The 24,986-nt window shown below is 42.7% G+C and overlaps 1 protein-coding gene across 1 annotated transcript; it reads right to left on the bottom strand.

Moving 5' to 3' along the window:
* Positions 1 to 5,148: 5,148 nt before the first annotated feature.
* On the bottom strand, positions 5,149 to 6,919 carry LOC124039373 (noggin-3-like). The gene has a single exon (XM_046355336.1). It carries the CDS (start codon positions 6,324 to 6,326, stop codon positions 5,655 to 5,657), a length of 672 nt encoding a protein of 223 aa, XP_046211292.1. The 5' UTR covers positions 6,327 to 6,919; the 3' UTR covers positions 5,149 to 5,654.
* Positions 6,920 to 24,986: the final 18,067 nt, after the last annotated feature.

Raw genomic sequence — 24,986 nt, 5'->3', positions numbered from 1 at the left:
ACATCATGACACAGGCCCTTTGGAGGGCATGTGCTCAACAAAAAAAAGAAAAAAAGGCAAATTCACACAACAGCGTCATTGACCAATGATTACAAGAAGAGGGGAAAGCAGCACCATCTGAGAAGTCAAATATTTGTGAACTGGAGTAAATTCAGCAATTATTAACAATAACCAACACACTTTCAGTCAAAATAGAAGATTTTAGGGAGAGGTTTGGGGGTGGGGGTGCTGCAATGTTTTCGCCGACATGGGGAAGCTATTATTAGTACACACAGCACCCCTACTTCCCAGGGTTGTGGTAAGAAATACTGTAGTCTATCATTACTATATCCAACCCAACTCAATTTGTTACACTCATGTATTCCAGTGGTTTGCAAAATGTTTGACTCCAAACCTGTGAAAATGAGTGGTTCAAAACTTGCGACCCCCGCACACGCACATGCACGTGTGCACAAAGCGCACTCGCGCTTATAATCTCCAGGCTCTGATCAGGCCCTACACCCAAATAAGGGCACTGCGTTCATCCACCTCTGGCCTGCTCGCCTCCCTACCACTGAGGAAGTACAGTTCCCGCTCAGCCCAGTCAAAACTGTTCACTGCTCTGGCTCCCCAATGGTGGAACAAACTCCCTCACGACGCCAGGACAGCGGAGTCAATCACCACCTTCCGGAGACACCTGAAACCCCACCTCTTTAAGGAATACCTAGGATAGGATAAAGTAATCCTTCTCACCCCCCTTAAAATATTTAGATGCACTATTGTAAAGTGGCTGTTCCACTGGATGTCATAAGGTGAATGCACCAATTTGTAAGTCGCTCTGGATAAGAGCGTCTGCTAAATGACTTAAATGTAAATGTAATAATTGTTGCGCTAATGTAGCCTGTCATTACAGCTATGAACGGTGACGTGTTTTCAAAACCCAAGATAGACGACAGAAATGAATTGTTTTAAATGAAATAGCTGTACTGCTGCATTTGGAGCTGAAAGTCATTCATGTTAGCAGCCAATATCAACAATGGTTATACTGTATCATGTCTCTTCTCTGGAATCCACAAGAGCAAAAAAAAAGCATACGACCTACTTGTAGCAGTGGTTGCCGGATCAGATGGATAGCAGGTTCTGTCTGCACCGCGCCCTCACACGTTGGAGGGCAGCCTATCTGCAGAGTGCTCGTTGCCAGCCGGGTAGCCCTGTTTTTCCTCACAAATATCATAATAAATTCGCCAGAATATGTTCATCCCATAATATTGATGGCAGTGCGATTTTACAGCTGCTTATCTTTAGACATATAGCCAGTAGCCACCCAAACGAGGCCTATCTGAAATAAGACAATTATAAATCAAATAACCAGGTAACCTGTAGTTCTGGCAAAGATGAGTCGGTAGTAGATTGCTAAACTGTATTTTATATGGATGATAAACGTAGGCCTACTCTGTTTTTGCAAAATTGGAAGAAATTAAACTAGTTATTTCTGGTCACTAGAGTGGATATGAGCGCCTGCCTTTGCATGCCAATGCTGATGACTGGCCATTGGTCAACAATCAAGATGCGCAACTTGTTGGTTCTGAAGCATCGATGGGAATTTAACGACGACTTGCAGGCAATAATCTCAGAACAATGGCAAAATCTATATAAAAACAACAAAACATGTTTTGGGGGGAGGGGGGGGGGATTATACCACCACCGAAAAGGGCACTTTGGAGATTGGAAGGGCATAGGGACATGTGCCCTATCTCCTATCTGTGCACGTGCCTGACGATCATCATGACACGGTGTTAAAGGATGTGGAATCAGCACTATTAAAACACGAGGACATGACTCTGAGCTCCACATTCCATTCCCATTAAAGATTTGTGTCAGAAAAGTACTCAACACTTTTAACACTGGCAAAAAAAACTCACTGTCCTCTCTCTCTCTGTCTCTCTGGCTGGTGAGGAGAGTGAAGTCGCCTCTCTCCCCCTCTCTCTCTCTTTCTCTCTCTCTCTCTCTCTCTCTCTCTCTCTCTCTCTCTCTCTCTCTCTCTCTCTCTCTCTCTCTCTCTCTCTCTCTCTCTCTCTCTCTCTCTCTCTCAGACCTGACATAACCCGAGCAGCAAGACTGTTTTAAAAAAACATTTAAATGTTTTACATGTGATCATCCCTCCAGCCCCAGTATGTATTTGAGGCGCCATGCAGCTTAAATGAAGGAATCTGAAAATGAAGGTATTTAATTTATAATCCCTTTACATTGAGCCTTCCCAACTGTCAGGGCATAGCGGCATGGGATGTGTCCCAAATGATACCGTGTTCCCTTTTTAGTGCACAATATAAGGAATAAGGTACCATTTGAGACGCAAATATGGAGCTGGCGTCGAGCAGGTGAAGTGAGACCACACCACTGCTTCCCTGCACTAGGCAATCCAGGTTACACCCCTACATTATAATAAACAAGCCGGTTGAAGTTATAAATTATAAATTGATCCCATCACTATTATCAATATAAGGCACCTCGCGTTGTTGTTCGTGTACATGTGGACGTTATTGGTGCTGTAGTTATATAGCCAAATAAAATGTCCTGAACTTCTTGACCACATAAATAATGAAATACATTTATAATAATAATAATAATAATAATATATGCCATTTAGCAGACGCTTTTATCTAAAGCTACTTACAGTCATGTGTGCATACATTCTACGTATGGGTGGTCCCGGGGATCGAACCCACTACCCTGGCGTTACAAGCGCCATGCTCTACCAACTGAGCTACAGAAGGACCACACATTTATTGGCTGCCCTGTCTGTGTTACTCCAGTAAAGTTCTTAGGGTACTCATATTGATATAGTATAATGTAGTATTGGTATAGTATAACCACATACTATGGCGTATGTTCTTCTACTTTAGTTTCACAGTCCTTGTTTGATTACTTTGGTTCGTGACTCCAAAAGGTTCACACATAAAAGCTTCGCTGCTGCTTCAGAAAACTGTTGAAATGAAGAAGAAAAAGAAGAAGATCTGGAGAAAGCAGGAAAACTTCACTTACACTTGTTAGAAATAATCAAAAGGTGTGTCTGGGCTTTGCACCCCTCTCAAAGCAGGCGTACTCTAAGCACACGGGCATATAGAAAAACAAGTCCCTGGCAGGCAACGGGTGTCTCTACAGACAGAAAATGTCATTCATCTCGCTCCCCTTTCCTGAAACAACGTGTACAGTCAAATATAACGTGTATTGAATTAGTAAAAGGCTCCAGTAGTAGCTTTCATCAAGAGGTAGTGTAATGAAATGAAACAGTGCTGCCCAGACCAGGTCCTGCTCATGTTGTTATGAGCTCCTGGCTTGCCTGTGGACTCACATTGGCTTGCTTCCATTCCACACTTTCTATTTCACACGCAGTAAAACAGTACCTGTATTTGAACTGTGAATAAAAGTCATTCTGATTGAATGAAAGATTGGTGTGCTGAACTTAACTTAATGGTATTTGTGCATATATACGCTATATCCATAGCGTTATAAAGGCAGGTTATAAAAGAGAAAAGTCCACATTCACTGAAGCTATAGTCTCTTCAGTTGGTAGCAGCAGCCGAGGTTTGAAAAACACGTGTGTCAGTGAGTGTGGGTTTTCCCCATTCTCATCACACAAGGGAAGTTTTCTGATAGAATTCACACTTATTGAAAGTAGTCTCTAGATAGTTCATTCATTTTGTAGCAGCAGCAGCAGCAGCAGGTCACAAGCAGTAGGTTTGAAAAAGGACTAGTGTCTTTCAGTGTGTTTAACTGTCTAATCTTTCTCAAAACGGTGTCCAGGTGCGATGAGAATACTCAATAGGACTGAGTGGTATAATACACAAACAACAACAAAGCATCCTACTCATGTCTAGGCTATTATAGTGTAGAATACCTCTGTCTGCCAAAGTGTCTGGACCTTTCTGGCACTTGAGGTGGTGACTTTGCCATATAACTGCAGGATTGTTGGTTCAAGGCCTTTGGAGATGAAGTTAGACTTGCCATCAGGGGTTTGAGGAGAGCAACCAGGAAAAGGGCTGAGGAGAATAGGGAAAATGAATCACCAGTGTACCCACAGAGCACCTACTAAGCGGAATAAAGGAAGAAGGGAAGGGGCCCAATTGGGAAGAGGACCAATAGGGAAGAGGCCCAAGAGGGAAGAGGCCCAAGAGGGAAGAGGACCAAGAGGGAAGAGGACCAAGAGGGAAGAGGACCAATAGGGAAGAGGACCAATAGGGAAGAGGCCCAAGAGGGAAGAGGCCCAAGAGGGAAGAGGACCAAGAGGGAAGAGGTCCAAGAGGGAAGGGGCCCAAGAGGGAAGAGGGAAGAGGCCCAAGAGGGAAGAGGTCCAAGAGGGAAGGGGCCCAAGAGGGAAGAGGGAAGAGGACCAAGAGGGAAGAGTCCCAAGAGGGAAGAGGCCCAAGAGGGAAGAGTCCCAAGAGGGAAGAGGCCCAAGAGGGAAGAGGGAAGAGGACCAAGAGGGAAGAGGCCCAAGAGGGAAGAGGCCCAAGAGGGAAGAGGCCCAAGAGGGAAGAGGCCCAAGAGGGAAGAGGCCCAAGAGGGAAGAGGCCCAAGAGGGAAGAGGACCAAGAGGGAAGAGGTCCAAGAGGGAAGGGGCCCAAGAGGGAAGAGGGAAGAGGCCCAAGAGGGAAGAGGTCCAAGAGGGAAGGGGCCCAAGAGGGAAGAGGGAAGAGGACCAAGAGGGAAGAGTCCCAAGAGGGAAGAGGCCCAAGAGGGAAGAGTCCCAAGAGGGAAGAGGCCCAAGAGGGAAGAGGGAAGAGGACCAAGAGGGAAGAGGCCCAAGAGGGAAGAGGCCCAAGAGGGAAGAGGCCCAAGAGGGAAGAGGCCCAAGAGGGAAGAGGCCCAAGAGGGAAGGGGACAAAGAGGGAAGAGGACTGAGATGTGCCAATATCTGTAGCTACAGGACAGATGTTGAGAGCAGAAAGGTTCCATGTTAGACATGTATATGTGTGGTCAGCAGCTGAATAATCAAAGACAGTACACTAAAACGTTCCCTAAACTTTCCCCACAACCACAGTCTGCATAGTCTGTAAGGCCCATTTCTTTTTTATATAGTCTAAAAAAACAATCTGGCCAAATGTACTGCAATGTGAGGACAAAGGCGATGTAAACCAACAAAAGTTGTAACAAAACAAAAAGTCCTTCCCAAGTGTCACCTGTGTGGGTTTATTTGAACTGTGGCTACATGAAACATAAAGCATAAATAGGTTGGCAGTTACTCTTATTTTACATTATTTACCCACCAACTTTCCCTTTATCCAGTTTCACAAGCTCAAGTTACATTTGGGCTAATTTTGCCACATCAGAGGTCAATAAAACCACGTATTTATTTGTTCTTCCCAAACAATGGAATATAGCTGTTAAGTCCTTCAATAATAGTATTTTAATGGTTCGCAATGCGAAGTGCTCTTCTTCAATATAAATATAAAGATACATCACATTCAAGATATGTTCAACAAATACAGTAGATGCTGGTTATATTGTAATAATAATACTGACCTTTCTACAAAGTGTGTCATCATAAAATTAATGGCGCCATAGACACATAAAATATACATTCTTACACTTGGCAGTGCATATAAAAAACAATCATGTAACTATGATTTTTTTTTAAAGAAATAATAATAACAAAAAAATCATTTCAGTTTATTTCAGTTCGAGCAGGAGCATTTGCACTCAGATATAATGGGGTACTGAACTGGTATCCAAGCGCATTTCAGACCTCCTTTTCTCTGCAGGCACCTCCATCTTAAGATCGTAAAATGGGCCGATTTGGCAGGTTTGCAAAGCATCCCTTCAGGGACCGAACAAGAACGCTTAGTGTAGCAGCTCCCCACCTTCACGTAGCGCGGCCAGAATCTGTTCCCGAGGTCGTTCCATGCATAAACAACTGGACAGAAGGTGTAAGACCACAGCCACAGTTGCAGCCTTCTTCTGAGTTTTTTACTGGGCTTGTGCTTCTTGCCTTGCTGGATCTCAAACTCAATGGCTTTGATCTCTTTGGGCATCGCGACGGATGGCTTCTGACGCATCTCCGAGTCGCCCAGGTCCTCGTTGCCCGAGTACTTATCCTCTGGCGGGGTGATGGACATGAAGTGGGGGTCGAAGTGACTACCCAAGTTGGATCTTAGTTCGGTCTCGTTCAGGTCCCGTTCTTTCGGATCCAGGACAGGGTCTGGGTCCTCTTTGAGCTCCACTATAGGGAGAGTGTCGCTGGGGATGGGACGGAGGAGGTAGTAGTGTTGGCACATGCCCTCCTCTATCCTAAACCCGAGGGACAGAACCAGCATGGACATGGCCAGGAAACAGTACGAGTTATCCATCTCTCTATCTGGTAACAATAGTTCCAAGTGATATAGAGTACAATATAAAAAGTAGAATCCTTATAGAAACGATCATCCGTTTTCCCCCGGGGTTCGGTGTGAGTGTGTGTGTGTGCGTGTGGAGTCCCGTGGCACCCCGTAGTCCAGCGCCCGTCGTCACGCACGCGCTCCAACCGGTGATCTGTTTCTCAAACTCCGCGAAAAAACATGCCTCAAAAAGTTTCAGCTGGCTGGAATTTAGTCACCATAGCAACCGGTGATTGCAGTCTGAGAGAGGAAAGTTGATGCCCTGAGCCAGAGGAGAGTTTCGCTGCGTAACTTTAGAGTCCATGACACGCGTCTGAATGGATAGAACGTAGCCCTTCACCGTTTTAACAAGGCAACAAAAAAAAAACGTTCTTTCAAAGCACTTTCAACAAAAACGTTATACCAGACCCAGCGGTGTCAGTAGCATGATTCGCACTGGCTGCATTTCCACTGTGCTTTCCCGTGCGTAAAGTGCGTCAGATCCTTTTTTCTCACTAGTCTTAGAGTTGGTTCCTGTTGGTTTCTGGGTGTCCGCATGTTGTCTAGGGCTAGATGATGCACTGGCCGTTGCCGGACACCAAACTGAGCCCCGCCTGGCTCAGACGATATATCCATGTGCGCGGTGATGTAATCATCCCTCCCCACCACCAGTAAAACGCAGACATGAGTAGGCCTATTGCCCATATCTCTCCAAATGTATCGTTACAAACTTAACTGATGCGTTTTCCTAATAAAAATAAATATGACTGATGCACCCAAACCGGGCATATTAGATTATAGTGCAATAACACGTAATTGTCTTAGCTGTCTGATTCATCTCATACATTGAATACCAGCGGTGTCATAAATCAAGGAACAGTTCAAGTTCAACACCTGAGGTGCCGAAAGCCGTCTCTTCTAGACAGACAAACTGCGCGAGATTTTTTTTAAATGATGGCTGGTGCCATAGCAATGTTTATTTTATATCTCTCTCTCCAGTTAGATGCGCTCAACGTGAGTTTAGACTCATCCAGGACGGGGTGAGAGTGAGCAAAGTCCTCCTTTTCATTACCAATATTATTTATTATTTTCATTACCAATATTATATAACCTTTTTATTTGACATCGACGCCTTTATTTATTTATTTTCTCATTTTTTGGTCCCGGACACAAAGTGGACAAAGAGTTTAATTGACAAAAACATTATTTCACATGTGCTGATGTGGATTTTCACATATGAAATCCTGTGAAACCATGTTTTTTTTAACTGTTCGCATGTAATGATATTTCACATGAAGTTTCACATGTGGATTTTCACATGAGATTTCACAGGTGATGCCCTGCAAACAAAAATGTGTTGTATGCTTTTAACATAGTTTTCAACTTAAATATTTGACATACATTACTACATCATGTATGTTTATATATAAATGTAATTTGAACACAAAGCCTCTTGATTCAAAGGATTCCAATAATATAATAATAATATAATATATGCCATTTTAGCAGACGCTTTTATCCAAAGCGACTTACAGTCATGTGTGCATACATTCTACGTATGGGTGGTCCCGTCAATCGAACCCACTACCCTGGCGTTACAAACGCCATGCTCTACCAACTGTGCTACAGAAGGACCAGAATCTTTCTGTTACACCACCATACCCATGTTGGTGACTGATTTCACCAGTATTTATACACTTCAGACTGAGCACATTTCAGCTTTGTTTAAGGGAAAAATACACTAAATAAAAACTATTATTTGTATCATAGAGATTCAGGAGGAACATTAAAACAGAATAATGTGCCCCTCTGACAATAGACAGCTATACAGAAAAACCTCAAATTGCTGAAATAAAATAAATTATATCAATAATGAGAGAATAGTCCGAAAAACGGATAACTGAAATAGTTCAGATGACGATATTTTGCAAAGTGCAGAGATGTGTTATAGGTAATGAATGTTTAGTGGAATCCTACAGGCTTTGCGGCGCAGAGGAGAAATCAGCGTACTGGTGATGACCAGGTTGACTAATCACCTGCCGGTTTATGGTCATGAAACATTATATGTGGCGAGCGGCTTGAATAAAGACAAAACAATACCTTTGAAAAAATCCATAAACGTGTCATTCTTGTTTTATCTATTGGCTACGTTGAGGTTTTTCTTTAATTATTCAAGGTTATCTGGCATTAAGCTTCAGAGCCTAACTGTACGCACGTCAAATCAGCTAGGTCACGCGAGATACAAGTATTCAACATCCATCTGTCTAAGGATGTCGGGAGATGACGTGGGAACCAGCCACTAGGGGCAACAGTGAGCACTGTTACCTTCAAGTAGGATTCGGGTTTGGCGGATGGGCATATGTATCTGCCTCTGATTCCAAAGATTGCAAGTTTGAATCCAGCTGTAGAAATTGAGTGATAGAGATGTATAATTTAGCTGATAAATACATGTCGTAAAGGTTAATAATATTGGCTCCTGGCTGTCTGTCCGTCTGACTGTCTGTGCGACAGCAGGGACGCAGATTTGAGAACACTGGCGGGTTTGTCGTTACAAAGTTTATTCGATGCTGCTAGCTTGAGCTTCTGAATGAAATTATTTATATGATATGAGAGAAGCTGCAAAATGGAGAGTTGCAAATGAAGACTAGGGAGGGCCAGAAAAGCAGCCTAATGTTTGGGAAAGATTTGGAGAAGTGGTAAAAAGGATGATAGCAGTGCTGTAAAAAGGATGATAGCAGTGCTGTAAAAAGGATGATAGCAGTGCTGTAAAAAGGATGATAGCAGTGCTGTAAAAAGGATGATAGCAGTGCTGTAAAAAGGATGATAGCAGTGCTGTAAAAAGGATGATAGCAGGGCTGGCACACAAATTTGTCACGAGATGGTGACTTCAAATAGGCCTAGGGAATGTCAAAGGAACTGTAGCCTACTGTTTAGATGGGTTAAATGGAAACTGACATCTGGATGCTGACTGGAGGTATATAACCTCTATACATAGTCTTCATACTGACTGTAGGTATATAACCTCTATACATAGTCTTCATACTGACTGTAGGTATATAACCTCAATACATAGTCTTCATACTGACTGTAGGTATATAACCTCAATACATAGTCTTCATACTGACTGTAGGTATATAACCTCAATACATAGTCTTGATATTATCTGTCGGTCTATAACCTCTATACATAGTCTTGATATTAACTGTAGGTCTATAACCTCAATACATAGTCTTGATATTATCTGTAGGTCTATAACCTCTATACATAGTCTTGATATTATCTGTAGGTATATAACCTCTTACATAGCCTTGACATTAACTCCTGCGGAATAAAGCCTTTCTTGCAGTAAAATGACAGATCTACCCTGAATGTAGGCTAAAGGAGTGGAGAAATATGATTTATTTCATTCAGCATCTTGAGAGAATGTGAGTGTGCAGTTAAATACCGTCTGTAGAGCTTCTGGCTTTATCAGAATCATAAAAGCTTATGTTACTTCAACCACATAAAATATGCATCCAATGCCGAACTGAAATCTTATCAGAACCATGTTGGGTAGTTATTACAGATTTCTATTTCCTGACAACCGGCCAAACTGATGTAATTTGGAAATTTGTACAAAACGTCTTTCCAGTTCTTTTTCAGTTCTTTCATTTGATCCCCGGTACCCAGTGGTGATTGTAGCTTGTACATCTTGGTGGAGTAAACAGTTCATTCAGACTCATATCTTGCCTTTTAAAAAAACATGGCTGAATTGCTTAAACAAAAGTGGTTTCTACTGACAATTGAGATGTACAAACTATGGCATAAGGGGACGACGAGCGCAGATAAGAGGCAATCCGTAATTTTAAGACATTAATGAGAGAGCTAGGACTGACATAGTTATAAATATTTGTTCAGCACTTTTGAAATGTACAGCGACAGAATTCGGAATATGGGCCGTTCTTACAGTTTTCTTCCTGTACACCAAGTCAGAACCGTAAGATACATAAAGGGGGCATATAAGCAGACAATGAAAGCTCCTACAATATTTGATGATGACATTTCTCTTAAACAGGCTATAGGCTACATGTGCACCACCAAGTAAGAATAGAAGGCTACGTTGTGAGGGCGAAAGGGACCAGGGTGAGGGTGAGGCACATGGGCTACTAACAGCTTACCACACAACATACACTTAGTTTTACTTTCTTAGTTACAGTATACATATCTCCCTGTCATCAAAGTCTGCCATTCTCTGGATGTATGGTGCTTTCAAGACAACTGGGAACTCTGGAAAAAAACAAGGTTGAATCATTACGTCAGTGATCTTCAGGTCGGAGCTCTAGAAAGAGGTTTGAGTTCCCGACCTGGAATTCTGAGTTGGATGATCGTGTAAAATGTATTTTCCCATTCAGAGCTCTTTTGTCTCAGAGTTTGCAATTGTCTTAAACTCACTTTAGTCTGTTGCATGTGAATGTGGATCCTTTTAAGCTTGGAAAAGAGACCCTTAAACCCAGACTTGGACCACACAGCCACTCCACTGAATAGCAGGCAAGTGATTGCTTTTGCAATGCTTGCAGTTAGCCACTGATTCCTTCCAAACCACTCATTGTTGAATTTACAATTTGCAAATTGTTGTGTCATGTTTTTGTCCAATGGCCGATGAGCACCAATACGTTTTATCTATAATTTCTCTTCATCATGACAAGGATTGAAAAGGATTTGCCAGAAGATTATCAACTTTATTCATGAGGATGACTGCTTGTTTAGCTAAGATTTTGAAAGTATGAGTTCAATCAAAGCTACTCTAGATATAACGTGATATGACGTCATTTTATCTGTAGCCAATGACTTTGAGCCTTCTTGGATGAGCACTTCTAATGTAACTCCATGACAGTACCCAAGGGCCTTACATTTTTTTTAGCTCTCCCCATAGATTTTATGGTGAAGGAGTGTCCCAATGAGTGTCAGAACACTCAGCCAATCACGGCGCAACTAGAGAACTTTACCAACCCCTATTCTCCATATTTCCCACTGGCTGCCCCACCATTGCAGAAAGCAAAAGAGCTAGGCTGAAACACCTGAATTTTGGCCTGAATGACGGGTCGCCACTGCCAGTACCTAAACATTTTTGCTCCACGAAGAACCAAAGATGACAGAGAACTGTACCGATGTCATCTGGATTGAGGCATTAATTCTATCAATTTATTACAATATTCTGGGCAACATATAATGACAGAAGAGAAGCTGCATGTATCTAATTAAATACAAGTTAAACAAATATCTTACCTAAATGTCGGATATTAAAAGCAGAAATATATCTATATCAGACAACAAGAAAATCCTGCACCCCCGGTGAAAAAAATTATTCCGCAGTCTCTGACTGTAGACAACAAGACATTTTCTATATTTGCAGGTTAGTGTCAGTGCAGGCCTCAGATATTCACTTTATCACATATAGGCCTAGTTGGGAGGTTATGGATGGGTTATTAACAATTGCAGCTGAACAAACAGCTGCCTGCAAACCACCACAGCATACCTCAGACCCAGAGGTTGTGAGTTCAAATCCCAGGAGGGGTCATGTTTTTACTGAACCGTGATAGTACATGGAGTTGCACATTTGAAAATGTGAATCACATGTGAACTGTTTCAGAAACACATACTCACATGTGAAATGTCACATGTGAGTGTTCCAAAAACAGTTTTCACATGATTTCACAAGTTTGTATAAGGTAGTTGTTGTGAAATTGGTAGGTTAAAACCTCTTAAAGCTAGGGGGCAGAATTTTCACTTTTGGATAAATAGCGTGCCCAATTTCAATTTCCTGCTACTCATGCCAAAAATATAAGATATACATATCATTCATAGATTTGGATAGAAAATTATTTCCCTCCCTCTCTGTTCCCTATATCGTCTTTGCCATTGGATATTTAATAGGAACCTATTTTCAGTTCCTACCGCTTCCACTGGATGTCGCCAGTCTTTGAAATATGGTTGAGGTTATTCCTTTGTGATATGAAGAAGTAGGCCAACTCGGAACTGGGGACACTTTTGTGAGTTGCGCAAGACGTGAAAAGCAGTGCTGCTTTCTTTTCTTTCCTGTATTGAATACAGATTGCCCCGTCTACAATTTGATCGATTATTAACGTTTAAAAATACCTAACATTGTATTACAAAAGTAGTTTGAAATATTTTGGCAAAGTTAATAGGCAACTTTTGAAATATTTTGTAGTGATGTTGGGTTTTTGTAAGCTGTTTTTTTCTGGATCAAACGCGCTTTATAAATGGACATTTTCGATATATATGGACGGAATTAATCAAACAAAATGACCAATTGTGATGTTTATGGGACATATTGGAGTGCCAACAAAAGAAGCTTGTCAAAGGTAAGGCATGATTTATATTTTATTTCTGCGTTTTGTGTTGCGCCTGCTATGCTAGCTCCTTTGTTTACTGCGGGTGCAGATGGTGCAGGCTATCAGATAATAGCTTCTTATGCTTTCGCCGAAAAGCATTTTAAAAATCTGACATGTTGGCTGGATTCACAACGAGTGTAGCTTTAATTGAGTATCTTAAATGTGTGATTTAATGAAAGTTTGAATTTTATAGCATTTTATTTTAATCTGGCGCTCTGCATTTCCCCCAGCAATTGGCCAGTTGAGACGCTAGCGTCTCCCCTATACATAAGAGGACATGAAAATAGTGCCCTCTAGCCTTATTAACCAACTGAATTGACCTCAACATCATTTAGCACACTTGGGACACAACCACACCTGAACTCACAACCTCTTAGGTGACAGTCACCTGAATGTCCTGCTACACCACCAGGTCTGTGGTTATGACAGAGATCGTCCACAGATTTAATGGCAACAATACATTTCTGCACTTTGCTAAAAGTTGCCCTGAATCAAAACAATAATTGTGAGATTATCTGACAAAACCATCTTTAAAAGTAGCAGTTCTTGACATGGTCACGAAGTCACACCCTTCCTATTGGCGTTAGAAATTCAGAACAAGAAAGTGTAGGCTATATGGAAATAATGACACTCGAATTGAAATTCATTAAAGAAAAGAATGTGGATGTCTATCATTCTTATTGAGGTGTAGATTACATATCACATTCCAGTGTTCCAATTTATAAATGAGGCTGCATGGGATTTATCTTAACTCCGTGCAGCCAAAGGCAATTTCAGCTTCAGGTATAATGCCAGAGACACTTGTGGATTTGACAGCTCTTACGCAGTTCCACCTCCGACACTGCCAAAACAACAGCTATGCGGGTGTCCGCTAGAATGAATCTGATCAAATCTTGCTTTAAGCATGCATAAAGTGCCTTCAGAAATGCCCCTTGACTTAATCCACATTAGGTACAATCATTACTGCACTTTAAAATGTACCACAAGATCTGTGAGCGTGAAAGAGATATGGCCACGGAGTTATTGGCAAGAATGCAGTTCTGTACATGGCTAAAAGCAACCAAAAATCAAATCAAAAGTTGTCCAATGCATTCCCAAACAAGAGGCTGCACGTTCAAATCTCCAAAGAATGAATGTACACTTTAAATCACGTGTTCTTGAGCACTGCTAGTTTTACTTGGTGGTAATAATTGGACAATTATTTACTTGATTCTGGGCAGCTTTTAGCAAAGTGCAAAAATGCATTCTTGCCTATAAGTCTGTGGCCATTTCTTTTTCACGCTCACTGATCTGGTGCTCTAACTCCCATCTAAGGCCTATTCACAGTACAAGATTTTACAGTAGTTGAAATCAGAATATAGCAGCATACTGTCATTAAATAGGAATAACACCAAGTTGCTGTAAATATTAACTTTATTTTTACTGCAACTTTAGGCAAAGTGCAGAAATGGATTCTTGCCAATCTCCATTACGTCTAAAGAGACCACCCTCAGGTGGTAAGGGTGGGTAACAACACATCCGTCATGCTGATCCTCAACACGGGGGCCCCTCAGGGGTGCATGCTCAGTCCCCCCCTGTACTCCCTGTTCACTCATGACTGTATGGTCAGGCACAACTCCAAAACCATCATCGAGTTTGCCGATGAGACAACAGTAGGCCTGATCACCAACAACGATGAGATGCCTATAGGGAGGAGGTCAGAGACCTGGCCGTGTTGTGGCAGAATAACAATCTCTACCTCAACGTGATCGAGACAAAGGAGATGATTGTGGACTACAGGACAAGGAGGACCGAGCACGCCCTCATTCTCATCAATGGGGCTACAGTGGAGCGGGTTGAGAACTTCAAGTTTCTTGGTGTCACCAACAAACTATCTTGGTCCAAACACACCAAGACAGAGGGCACGACAAAGCCTATTCCCCCTCAGGAGACTGAAAATATTTGGCATAATCCTCAAAAGGTTCTACAACTGCACCATTGCATCACTGCCTGATGTGGCAACTGCTCGACCTCAGACCGCAAAGCACTACAGAGGGTAGTGCGTACGGCCCAGTATATCACTGGGGCCAAGCTTCCTGCCATCCAGGACCTCTATACCAGGCGGTGCCAGCCATACTAGTCATAGACTGTTGTCTCTGCTACCGCATGGCAAGCGGTACCAGAGCGCTAGAGTCTAGGTCCAAAAGACTTCTTAACAGCTTCTACCACCAAGCCATAACACTCCTGAACAGCTAATCAAAGGGCTACCCAGACCCCTCTTTTATGCTACTGCTGCTACTCTCTGTTGTTATCTATGCATAGTCACTTTAATTCTACCTACATGTACATATTACCTCAATTACCTTAACTACCCGGTGCCCCCGCACATTGACTCTGTACTGGTATTCCCTGTATATAACCTCCACATTGACTCTGTACTGGTATTCCCTGTATATAACCTCCACATTGACTCTGTACTGGTATTCCCTGTATATAGCCTCCACATTGCCTCTGTACCGGTTCCCCCTGTATATAGTCTCCACATTGACTCTGTACCAGTACCCCCTGTATATAGCCTCCACATTGACTCTGTACTGGTACCCCCTGTATATAGCCTCCACATTGCCTCTGTACCGGTTCCCCCTGTATATAGTCTCCACATTGACTCTGTACCGGTACCCCCTGTATATAGCCTCCACATTGACTCTGTACCAGTACCCCCTGTAAATAGCCTCCACATTGACTCTGTACTGGTATTCCCTGTATATAGCCTCCACATTGACTCTGTACTGGTACTCCCTGTATATAGCCTCCACATTGACTCTGTACCAGTACCCCCTGTATATAGCCTCCACATTGACTCTGTACTGGTATTCCCTGTATATAGCCTCCACATTGACTCTGTACTGGTACTCCCTGTATATAGCTTCCACATTGACTCTGTACTGGTACCCCCTGTAGCCTCGTAATTGTTATTTTACTGCTGCTCTTTAATGATTTGTTACATTATTATCTAATTGGATTTAATTTGATATGTGGTAGTGCAACAGGAACTTTAGGTAGCTAGTGACCAAAACGTTGTGAGTTCAAATCCCAAGTGAGGTTGAGTCTAAATGTAATCAAATTCACGGAAACCATGTGTTTGATGCCCTTATCTGTTCCAGCCATTAACACCAGCTGTCCTCCCCAATTAAGGTGCCACCGACCTCCAGTTGTGTAGTTTTGTGTTATGTTGGCATTTTTCATCCCCATTTTGTCACATTTATTTCACATTAATATCACATGGGATCATGTTCTATGTTTTATGTTATGTTAACACATGTGTAGTTTTATGTTATAACATGTTGCTTGACATGTGGTAACTTCAAATTAAATCACATTCAATAAATGCGTTTTTTCGTAAGAGATGTGTCAAAAAGATGAAACAATATAACAGGCTGACATGGTTTTAAAAAACTATATTTTATAGGCGCAGTTAAATTCCGAGTGTAATAATTTAACGGCGGAAGCAAAGAAAAAGTAGTCTACATCCCTTTATTAAACGGCCACAATTCAATTAGTCAGACGGACTTCCATGGAGCTGTGCACGCGGCCTGACGCACGCTGCCTTCTCCCGCCAGAAGGCAAACCATTGGAATGTTTGCGCATGTAGTAAAGGTTGAATTATGGCCCAGATAAAAAAACAACTCATGTCTACGACGCTAATGCTGAAAACTCCAGCGCCCAGATAAAGGGGCGACTGTGCTCTCTGCTCGACCGCACGAGACAGGGACAAATATGCTCTAGAATTTCAGGAACTTGTTAAAGTTCCAGCTGCGAGGTCTGTAGCGACCTGACCACGGGAATGAATTTCTCCGTGTAGCGTTATTTCATGGTGACAACTCACTGACACGATGTAGTAGGCTACTAGACAGGCTCTGCCACACTCACCTAGTGTGGTGGCAGTGGATTTGTTTTATAGTCCTATAAATTCTAGATATCTAATTAGCCTAACATAGTCAAATCTTTGAGGTGTCAAAACTGTTGAATGGAAATTATGAAAATTCCCATCATTGCATAGGGCCTACATCTTTCTCATAAAGCCTACTTTAAATAAATGGTTGCACAATTCTAATCCGAAATGTGAATAGACATAGGTAGACATAGGTGGAAAGAGTGGAAAGAGAACCACTTCTCCCAATGTTTAAAGTTCTGTTTTGCTTCTTTTTAAAACAGTTTGTGTGACTTCCTCTTGCTCTTTTTAAATTGACCTTGGCCTCATTGTCTGGCCTAGTAGTATGACAGTTACAGCCTTATTCTAAAATTGATCACAACAATACAAAGATCACATTTACATAAGTATTAAGACCCTTTATCAGTACTTTGTTTAAGCACCTTTGGCAGCGCTTACAGCTTTGAGTCTTCTTGGCTATGACGGTACAAGGTTGGTACACCTTTATTTGGGGAGTTTCTCCCATTCTTCTCTGCAGATCCTCTCAAGCTCTGTCAGGTTGGATGGGGAGTGTCACTGCACAGCTATTTTCAGGTCTCTCCAGAGATGTTCGATTGGGTTCAAGTCAGGGCTCTGGCTGTGCGACTCAGGACATTGAGACTTGTCCCGAAGCCACTCCTGCGTTGTCTTGGCTGTGTGCTTAGGGTCGTTGCCCTGTTGGAAGGCGAATCTTCACACCAGTCTGAGGTCCTGAGTGCTCTGCAGCAGGATTTCATCAAGGACCTCTCTGTGCTTTGCTCCATTCATCTTTCCCTTGATCCTGACTAGTCTTCCCGTCCCTGCCGCTGAAAAACACCCCCACAGCATGATGCTGCCACCACCATGCTTCACTGTAGGGATGGTGTCAGGTTTCCTTCAGACAGGTCGCTTGGTATTTAGGCCAGAGTTCAATCTGGTTTTCATCAGACCAGAGAATCTTGTTTCACATGGTCTGAGAGTTCTTTAGATGACTTTTGGCAAACTCCAAATGGGCTCTCTTGTGCCTTTTACTGAGGAGTGGCTTCCGTCTGGCCACTCTACCATAAAGGCCTGATTGGTGGAGTGCTGCAGATATGGTTGTCCTTCTGGAAGGTTCTCCCATCTCCACAGAGGAACCCTGGAACTCTGTCAGAGTGACCATCAGGTTCATGGTCTCCTCCCTGACCAAGGCCCTTCTCCCCCGATTGTTCACTTTGGCTGTGTGGCCAGCTCAAGGAAGAGTCTTGGTGGTTCCAAACTTCTTCCATCTAACAATGATGTAGGCCACAGTGTTCTTGGGGACCTTCATTGCTGCAGACATTTTTTGGTAGCCTTCCCCAGATCTGTGCCTTGACACAATCCTGTCTCGGAGCTCTACGGAGAATTCCTTTGACCTCATGGCTTGGTTTTTGCTCTGGCATGCAATGACAACTGTGGGACCTTATATAGACAGGTGTGTGCCTTTCCAAATCATATCCAATCATTTGAATTTCCCACAGGTGGACATTTTTTAAATTTTTATTTCACCTTTATTTAACCAGGTAGGCTGGTAGAGAACACTTTTATTTAACCAGGTAGGCTAGTAGAGAACACCTTTATTTAACCAGGTAGGCCAGTTGAGAACACCTTTATTTAACCAGGTAGGCTAGTTGAGAACACCTTTATTTAACCAGGTAGGCTAGTTGAGAACACCTTTATTTAACCAGGTAGGCTAGTTGAGAACACCTTTATTTAACCAGGTAGGCTAGTTGAGAATACCTTTATTTAACCAGGTAGGCTAGTTGAGAACACCTTTATTTAACCAGGTAGGCTAGTTGAGAACACCTTTATTTAACCAGGTAGGCTAGTTGAGAACACCTTTATTTAACCAGGTAGGCTAGTTGAGAACATCTTTATTTAACCAGGTAAGCTAGTTGAGAACACCTTTATTTAACCAGGTAGGCTAGTTGAGAACACCTTTATTTAACCAGGAAGGCTAGTAGAGAACACCTTTATTTAACCAGGTAGGCTAGTTGAGAACACCTTTATTTAACCAGGTAGGCTAGTTGAGAACACCTTTATTTAACCAGGTAGGCTAGTAGAGAACACCTTTATTTAACCAGGTAGGCTAGTAGAGAACACCTTTATTTAACCAGGTAGGCTAGTTGAGAACACCTTTATTTAACCAGGTAGGCTAGTTGAGAACACCTTTATTTAACCAGGAAGGCTAGTAGAGAACACCTTTATTTAACCAGGTAGGCTACCTTTATTTTGAGAACACCTTTATTTAACCAGGTAGGCTAGTTGAGAACACCTTTATTTAACCAGGTAGGCTAGTAGAGAACACCTTTATTTAACCAGGTAGGCTAGTTGAGAACACCTTTATTTAACCAGGTAGGCTAGTTGAGAACACCTTTATTTAACCAGGAAGGCTAGTAGAGAACACCTTTATTTAACCAGGTAGGCTAGTTGAGAACACCTTTATTTAACCAGGTAGGCTAGTTGAGAACACCTTTATTTAACCAGGTAGGCTAGTTGAGAACACCTTTATTTAACCAGGTAGGCTAGTTGAGAACACCTTTATTTAACCAGGTAGGCCAGTTGAGAACACATTTATTTAACCAGGTAGGCCAGTTGAGAACACCTTTATTTAACCTGGTAGGCTAGTTGAGAATACCTTTATTTATTTAACCAGGTAGGATAGTTGAGAACACCTTTATTTAACCAGGTAGGCCAGTTGAGAACAAGTTCTCATTTGCAACTGCGCCCTGGCCAAGATAAATTATAGCAATTCGACACATACAACAACACAGTTACACATGGAATAAACACAACTTACAGGCATTAATCATTAATACTGTAGAAAAATTAAAATCAAAACATATTTATACAGTGTGTGTAACATAAGGGAGTTAAGGCAATAAATAGGCCATGGTGGAGAAGTAATTACAATATAGCAATTAAACACTGGGATGGTAGATGTGCAGAAGATGAATATTGAAGTAGAGATACTGGGGTGCAAAGGAGCAATAAAAATAAATACAGTTTGGGGATGAGGTAGATAGATGGGCTGTTTACAGATGGGCTATATACAGGTGCAGTGATCTGTGAGCTGCTCTGACAGCTGGTGCTTAAAGCTAGTGAGGGAGATATGAGTCTCCAGCTTCAGTGATTTTTGCAGTTCATTCCAGTCATTGGCAGCAGAGAACTGGAAGGAAAGGCGACCAAAGTAGGAATTGGCTTTGGGGGTGACCAGTGAGATATACCTGCTGGAGCTCGTGTTTCGAGTGGGTGCTGCTATGGTGACCAGTGAGCTGAGATAATGCCGGGCTTTACCTAGCAGAGACTTGTGGATGACCTGTAGCCAGTGGGTTTGGTGACGTGTTTGTAGAGAGGGCCGACCAACAAGAGCGTACAGGTCGCAGTGGTGTATGGGGCTTTGGTGACAAAACGGATGGCACTGTGATAGACGGCATCCAATTTGTTGAGTAGAGTGTTGTAGGCTATTTTATAGATGACATCGCCGAAGTCGAGGATCGGTAGGATGGTACGGTTTATGAGGGTATGTTTGGCAGCATGAGAGAAGGATGCTTTGTTGCGATATATGAAACCGATTCTAGATTTAATTTTGGAGTGGAGATGTTTGATGTGAGTCTGGAAGGAGAGTTTACAGTCTAACCAGACACCTAGGTATTGGTAGTTGTCCACGTATTCTAAGTCAGAGCCGTCCAGAGTAGTGGTGTATGACGGGCGGGCAGGTGTGGGCTGTGATCGATTGAATAGCATGCATTTAGTTTTACTTGCATTTAAGAGCATTTGGAGGCCACGGAAGGAGAGTTGTATGGCATTGAAGCTCATCTGGAGGTTAGTTAACACAGTGTCCAAAGAGGGGCCAGAAGTATACAGAATGGTGTCGTCTGCGTAGAGTTGGATCAGAGAATCACCAGCAGCAAGAGCGACATCATTGATGTGTACAGAGAAGACAGTTGGCCCGAGAATTTAACCCTGTGGCACCCCCATAGAGACTGCCAGAGGTCCGGACAACAGGCCCTCCGATTTGATACACTTAACGCTATCAGAGAAGTAGTTGGTGAACCAGGCGAGGCAATCATTTGAGAAACCAAGGCTGTCGAGTCTGCCAATAACAATGTGGTGATTGACAGAGTCGAAAGCCTTGGCCAGGTCGATGAATAGGGCTTCACAGTAATGTCTCTTATCGATGGCAGTTATGATATTGTTTAGGACCTTGAGTGTGGCTGAGATGCACCCATGACCAGTTCTGAAACCAGATTGCATAGTGGAGAAGGTAAGGTGGGATTCGAAATGGTCGGTAATTTGTTTGTTAACTTGGCTTTCGAAGACCTTAGAAAGACAGGATAGGATAGATATAGGTCTTTAGCAGTTTTGGTCTAGACTGTCACCCCCTTTGAAGAGGGGGATGGCCACGGCAGCTTTCCAATCTTTGGGAATCTCAGAAGATACGAAAGAAGGTTGAACAGGCTAGTCATAAGGGTTGCAACAATTTTGGCCGATCATTTTAGAAAGAGAGGGTCCAGATTGTCTAGCCCGGCTGATTTGTAGGAGTCCAGATTTTGCAGTTCTTTCTGAACATCAGCTATCTGGTTTTGGGTGAAGGAGAAATTATGGGGGCTTGGGCGGATTGCTGTGGAGGGTGCCGGGCAGTTGACCAGGGTAGAGGTAGCCAGGTGGAAAGCATGGCCAGCCATAGAGAAATGCTTTTTGGAATTCTCAATTATTGTGGAATTTATTAGTGGTGACAGTGTTTCCTAGCCTCAGAGCAGTGGGCAGCTGGGAGGAGGTGCTCTTATTCCCCATGGACTTTACAGTGTCCCAGACTTTTTTAGAGTTTGTACTACAGGATGAAAATTTCTGTTTGAAAAAGCTAGCCTTAGCTTTCCTAATTGCCTGTGTATATTTGTTCCTAACTTCCCTGAAAAGTTGCATATCACGGGGGCTATTCGATGCTAATGCAGAACGCCACAGGATGTTTCTGTGCTGGTAAAGGGAAGACAGGTCTGGAGTGAACCAAGGACTATATCTATTCCTAGTTCTACATTTTTTGAATGGAGTATGCGTATTTAAGATGGTGAGGAAGGCACTTTTAAAGAATGACCAGGCATCCTCTACGTGCGGGATGAGGTCAATATCATTCCAGGATACCCCGGCCAGGTCGATTAGAAAGGCCTGCTCGCAGAAGTGTTTTAGGGTGTGTTTGATAATGATGAGGGGTGGTCGTTTGATCGCAGACCCATTACGGATGCAGGCAATGAGGCAGTGATCGCTGAGATCTTGATTGAAACAGCAGAGGTGTATTTGGAGGGCGAGTTAGTTAGGATGATATCTATCAGGGTGCCCGTGTTTATGGATTTGGGGTTGTACCTGGTAGGTTCATCGATAATTTGTGTGAGATTGAGGGCATCAAGCTTAGATTGTTGTATGGCCGGGGTTAAGCAAGTCTCAGTTTAGATCACCTAGTAGCATGAGCTCTGAATATAGATGGGGGGCAATCAATTCACATATGGTGTCCAGGGCACAGCTGGGGTCAGAGGGTGGTCTATAGCAAGCTGCAACGGTGAGAGACTTGTTTCTGGAAAGGCACATTTTTAGAAGTAGAAGCTTGAATTGTTTGGGTACAGACCTGGTTAGTAAGACAGAACTCTGCAGGCTATCTTTGCAGTAGATTGCAACACTGCCCCCTTTGACAGTTCTATCTTGGCGGAAAGTTTTATAGTTAGCGATGAAGATTTCAGGGTTTTTGGTGGTTTTCCTAAGCCAGGATTCAGACACGGCTAAGACATCCGGGTTGGCAGAGTGTGCTAAAGCAGTGAGTAAAACAAATTTAGGGAGTAGGATTCTAATGTTAACATGCATGAAACCAAGGCTTTTACGGTTACAGAAGTCAACAAATGTGAGTACCTGGGGAGTGGGAGTGGAGCTAGGCACTGCAGGACCTGGATTAACCTCTACATCACCAGAGGAACAGAGGATAAGGGTATGGCTAAAGGCTATACGAACTGGCCGCCTAGCACGTTCGGAACAGAGAGTGAAAGGAGCAGGTTTCTGGGCACGATAGTATAGATTCAAGGCACAGTGTACAGACAAAGAAAGGTAAGGTAGGATGTGAGTACATTGGAGGTAAACCTAGGCATTGAGTAATGATGAGAGAGGTATAGTCTCTAGAGACATTTAAACCAGGTGATGTCATCGCATATGTCGGAGGTGGAACAACATGGTTGGTTAAGGCATATTGAGCAGGGCTAGAGGCTCTATATTGAAATAAGACAGTAATCACTAACCATGACAGTAATGGACGAGGCATATTGATAATAGAGAGAGGCATGCGTAGCCAAGTGATCATTTGGGTCCAGTGAGTGTTTGGGCTGGCATGGGACACTGCGATTCAGACAGTTAGCAGTCCGGGGCTAACAAGCTAGCAGTTAGCAGACCGGGGCTAGCAAGGTAGTAGTTAGCAGACCATGGTTAGCAAGCAAGCAGTTAGCAGACCGGCGCTATCAAGCTAGCAGTTAGCAGACCGGGGCTAGCAGGTTAGCAGAAGGGCCTTTGGGGGACGTCTCGATGGAGGTAAGTCTGTTTTTCCTCCTCGTGCGGTGACGTCAATAGACCAGTCATGGATTAGTAGGGTTCCAAGTAGCTCTAGATAGCTAGCAAGCCGCAGTTAGCAGAATGGGCCTTCAGCGGACGTCTCGCCTGAGGGACCTGTTGGCATCCTCAGGCAGATTACGTCGGTATTCCAGTCGTAGAGGATTGGTGGGGTTCCGTGAATGGAAACAGGATGTACCTGAGCTCATTTCTCATGTCATAGCAAAGGGTCTGAACACTTATGTAAATAAGATATTTCTGTTTTTTTTTCATGTTTAATAATACATTTCCAAAAATGTCTAAAAACCTGTTTTCCCTTTGTCATCATGGGATATTGTGTGTAGATTGATGAGGAACATTTATATTTAATTTAATCCATTTTAAAATAAGATTGTAACGTAACAAAATGTGGAAAAAAATCAAAGAGTCTGAATACTTTCCAAATGCACCGTATATATGGAGACTGTTTAGTGCCAAAAACATGTAAAAAAAACAACATCAAATGTTTCCTTATCTTTCGTATATGTCTCAGATACAGGACAGACACTTCAGAACAAACTGTCTATTGATCTGTTGTTCCAAGTTGTGAATCTGTTATTAAATGCGTTTGTGTTGGCTAACAGCAATAAAACCACTTTCAATTTTTCATCAAATATTATTTTTAATATTATATTTTTAAAACTTCAAAGGATCTTAAAATTGTAAATCAAATCGGCAAATGATCATTGGTATGACTTTCTTAAAACAATTCCATATACAGTGGCTTGAGAAAGTATTCACCCTCTTGACATTGTTTCTATTTTGTTGCCTTACAACCTGGAATTCAAATAGATTTTTGGAGCGTTTGTATCATTTGATTTACACAACATACCACTTTGAAGGTGCAAAATATTTTTGACTGTGAAACAAACAAGAAATAAGACAAAAAAACTGAAAACTTGAGCGTGCATAACCATTCACCCCCCCAAAGTCTACTCTACCTTGTAGAGCCACCTTTTGCAGAAATTACAGCTGCACATCTCTTCGGGTATGTCTCTATAAGCTTGGCACATCTAGTCACTGGGATTTTTGCCCATTCTTCAAGGCAAAACTGCTCCAGCTCCTTCAAGTTGTATGGGTTCTGCTGGTGTACAGCAATGTTTAAGTGATACCACAGATTCTTAATTGGATTGAGGTTTGGGCTTTGACTAGGCCATTCCAAGACATTTACAGGTTTCCCCTTAAACCCCTCGAGTGTTGCTTTAGCAGTATGCTTAGGGTCATTGTCTTCTGGAAGGTGAACCTCCGTCCCAGTCTCAAATCTCTGGAAGACTGAAACTGGTTCCCTCAAGAATTTCCCTGTATTTAGCGCCATCCATCATTCCTTCATTTCTGACTGGTTTCCCTGCTGATGAAAAACATCCCCACTACATGATGCTGCCACCACCATGCTTCACTGTGGTGATGGTGTTCATGGGGTGATGGGAGTTGTTGGGTTTGCACCAGACATTGAGTTTTCCTTGATGGCCAAGAAGCTCAATTTTTGTCTCATCTGACCAGAATTCCTTCTTTCATATGTTTGGGGAGTCTCCCACATGCCTTTTGGTAAACACCAAACCTGATTGCTTACATTTTTCTTTAAGCAATGGCTTTTTTCTGGCCACTCTTCCATAAAGTTCAGCTCTGTGGATGGTATGGCTTAAAGTGGTCCCATGGACAGATACTCCAATCTCCGCTGTGGAGCTTTGCAGCTAC

Source organism: Oncorhynchus gorbuscha, linkage group LG07 (assembly GCF_021184085.1).
Source record: "Oncorhynchus gorbuscha isolate QuinsamMale2020 ecotype Even-year linkage group LG07, OgorEven_v1.0, whole genome shotgun sequence".
Lineage (NCBI taxonomy): Eukaryota > Metazoa > Chordata > Actinopteri > Salmoniformes > Salmonidae > Oncorhynchus > Oncorhynchus gorbuscha.
The sequence above is the reverse complement of the archived record's forward strand: the minus strand, read 5'-3'. Positions and strand labels throughout refer to the sequence as shown.

Coding starts and splice junctions, on each gene's coding strand:
- LOC124039373 (XM_046355336.1), bottom strand. CDS start 6,326: ATGGATAACTCGTACTGTTTCCTGGCCATGTCCATGCTGGTTCTGTCC.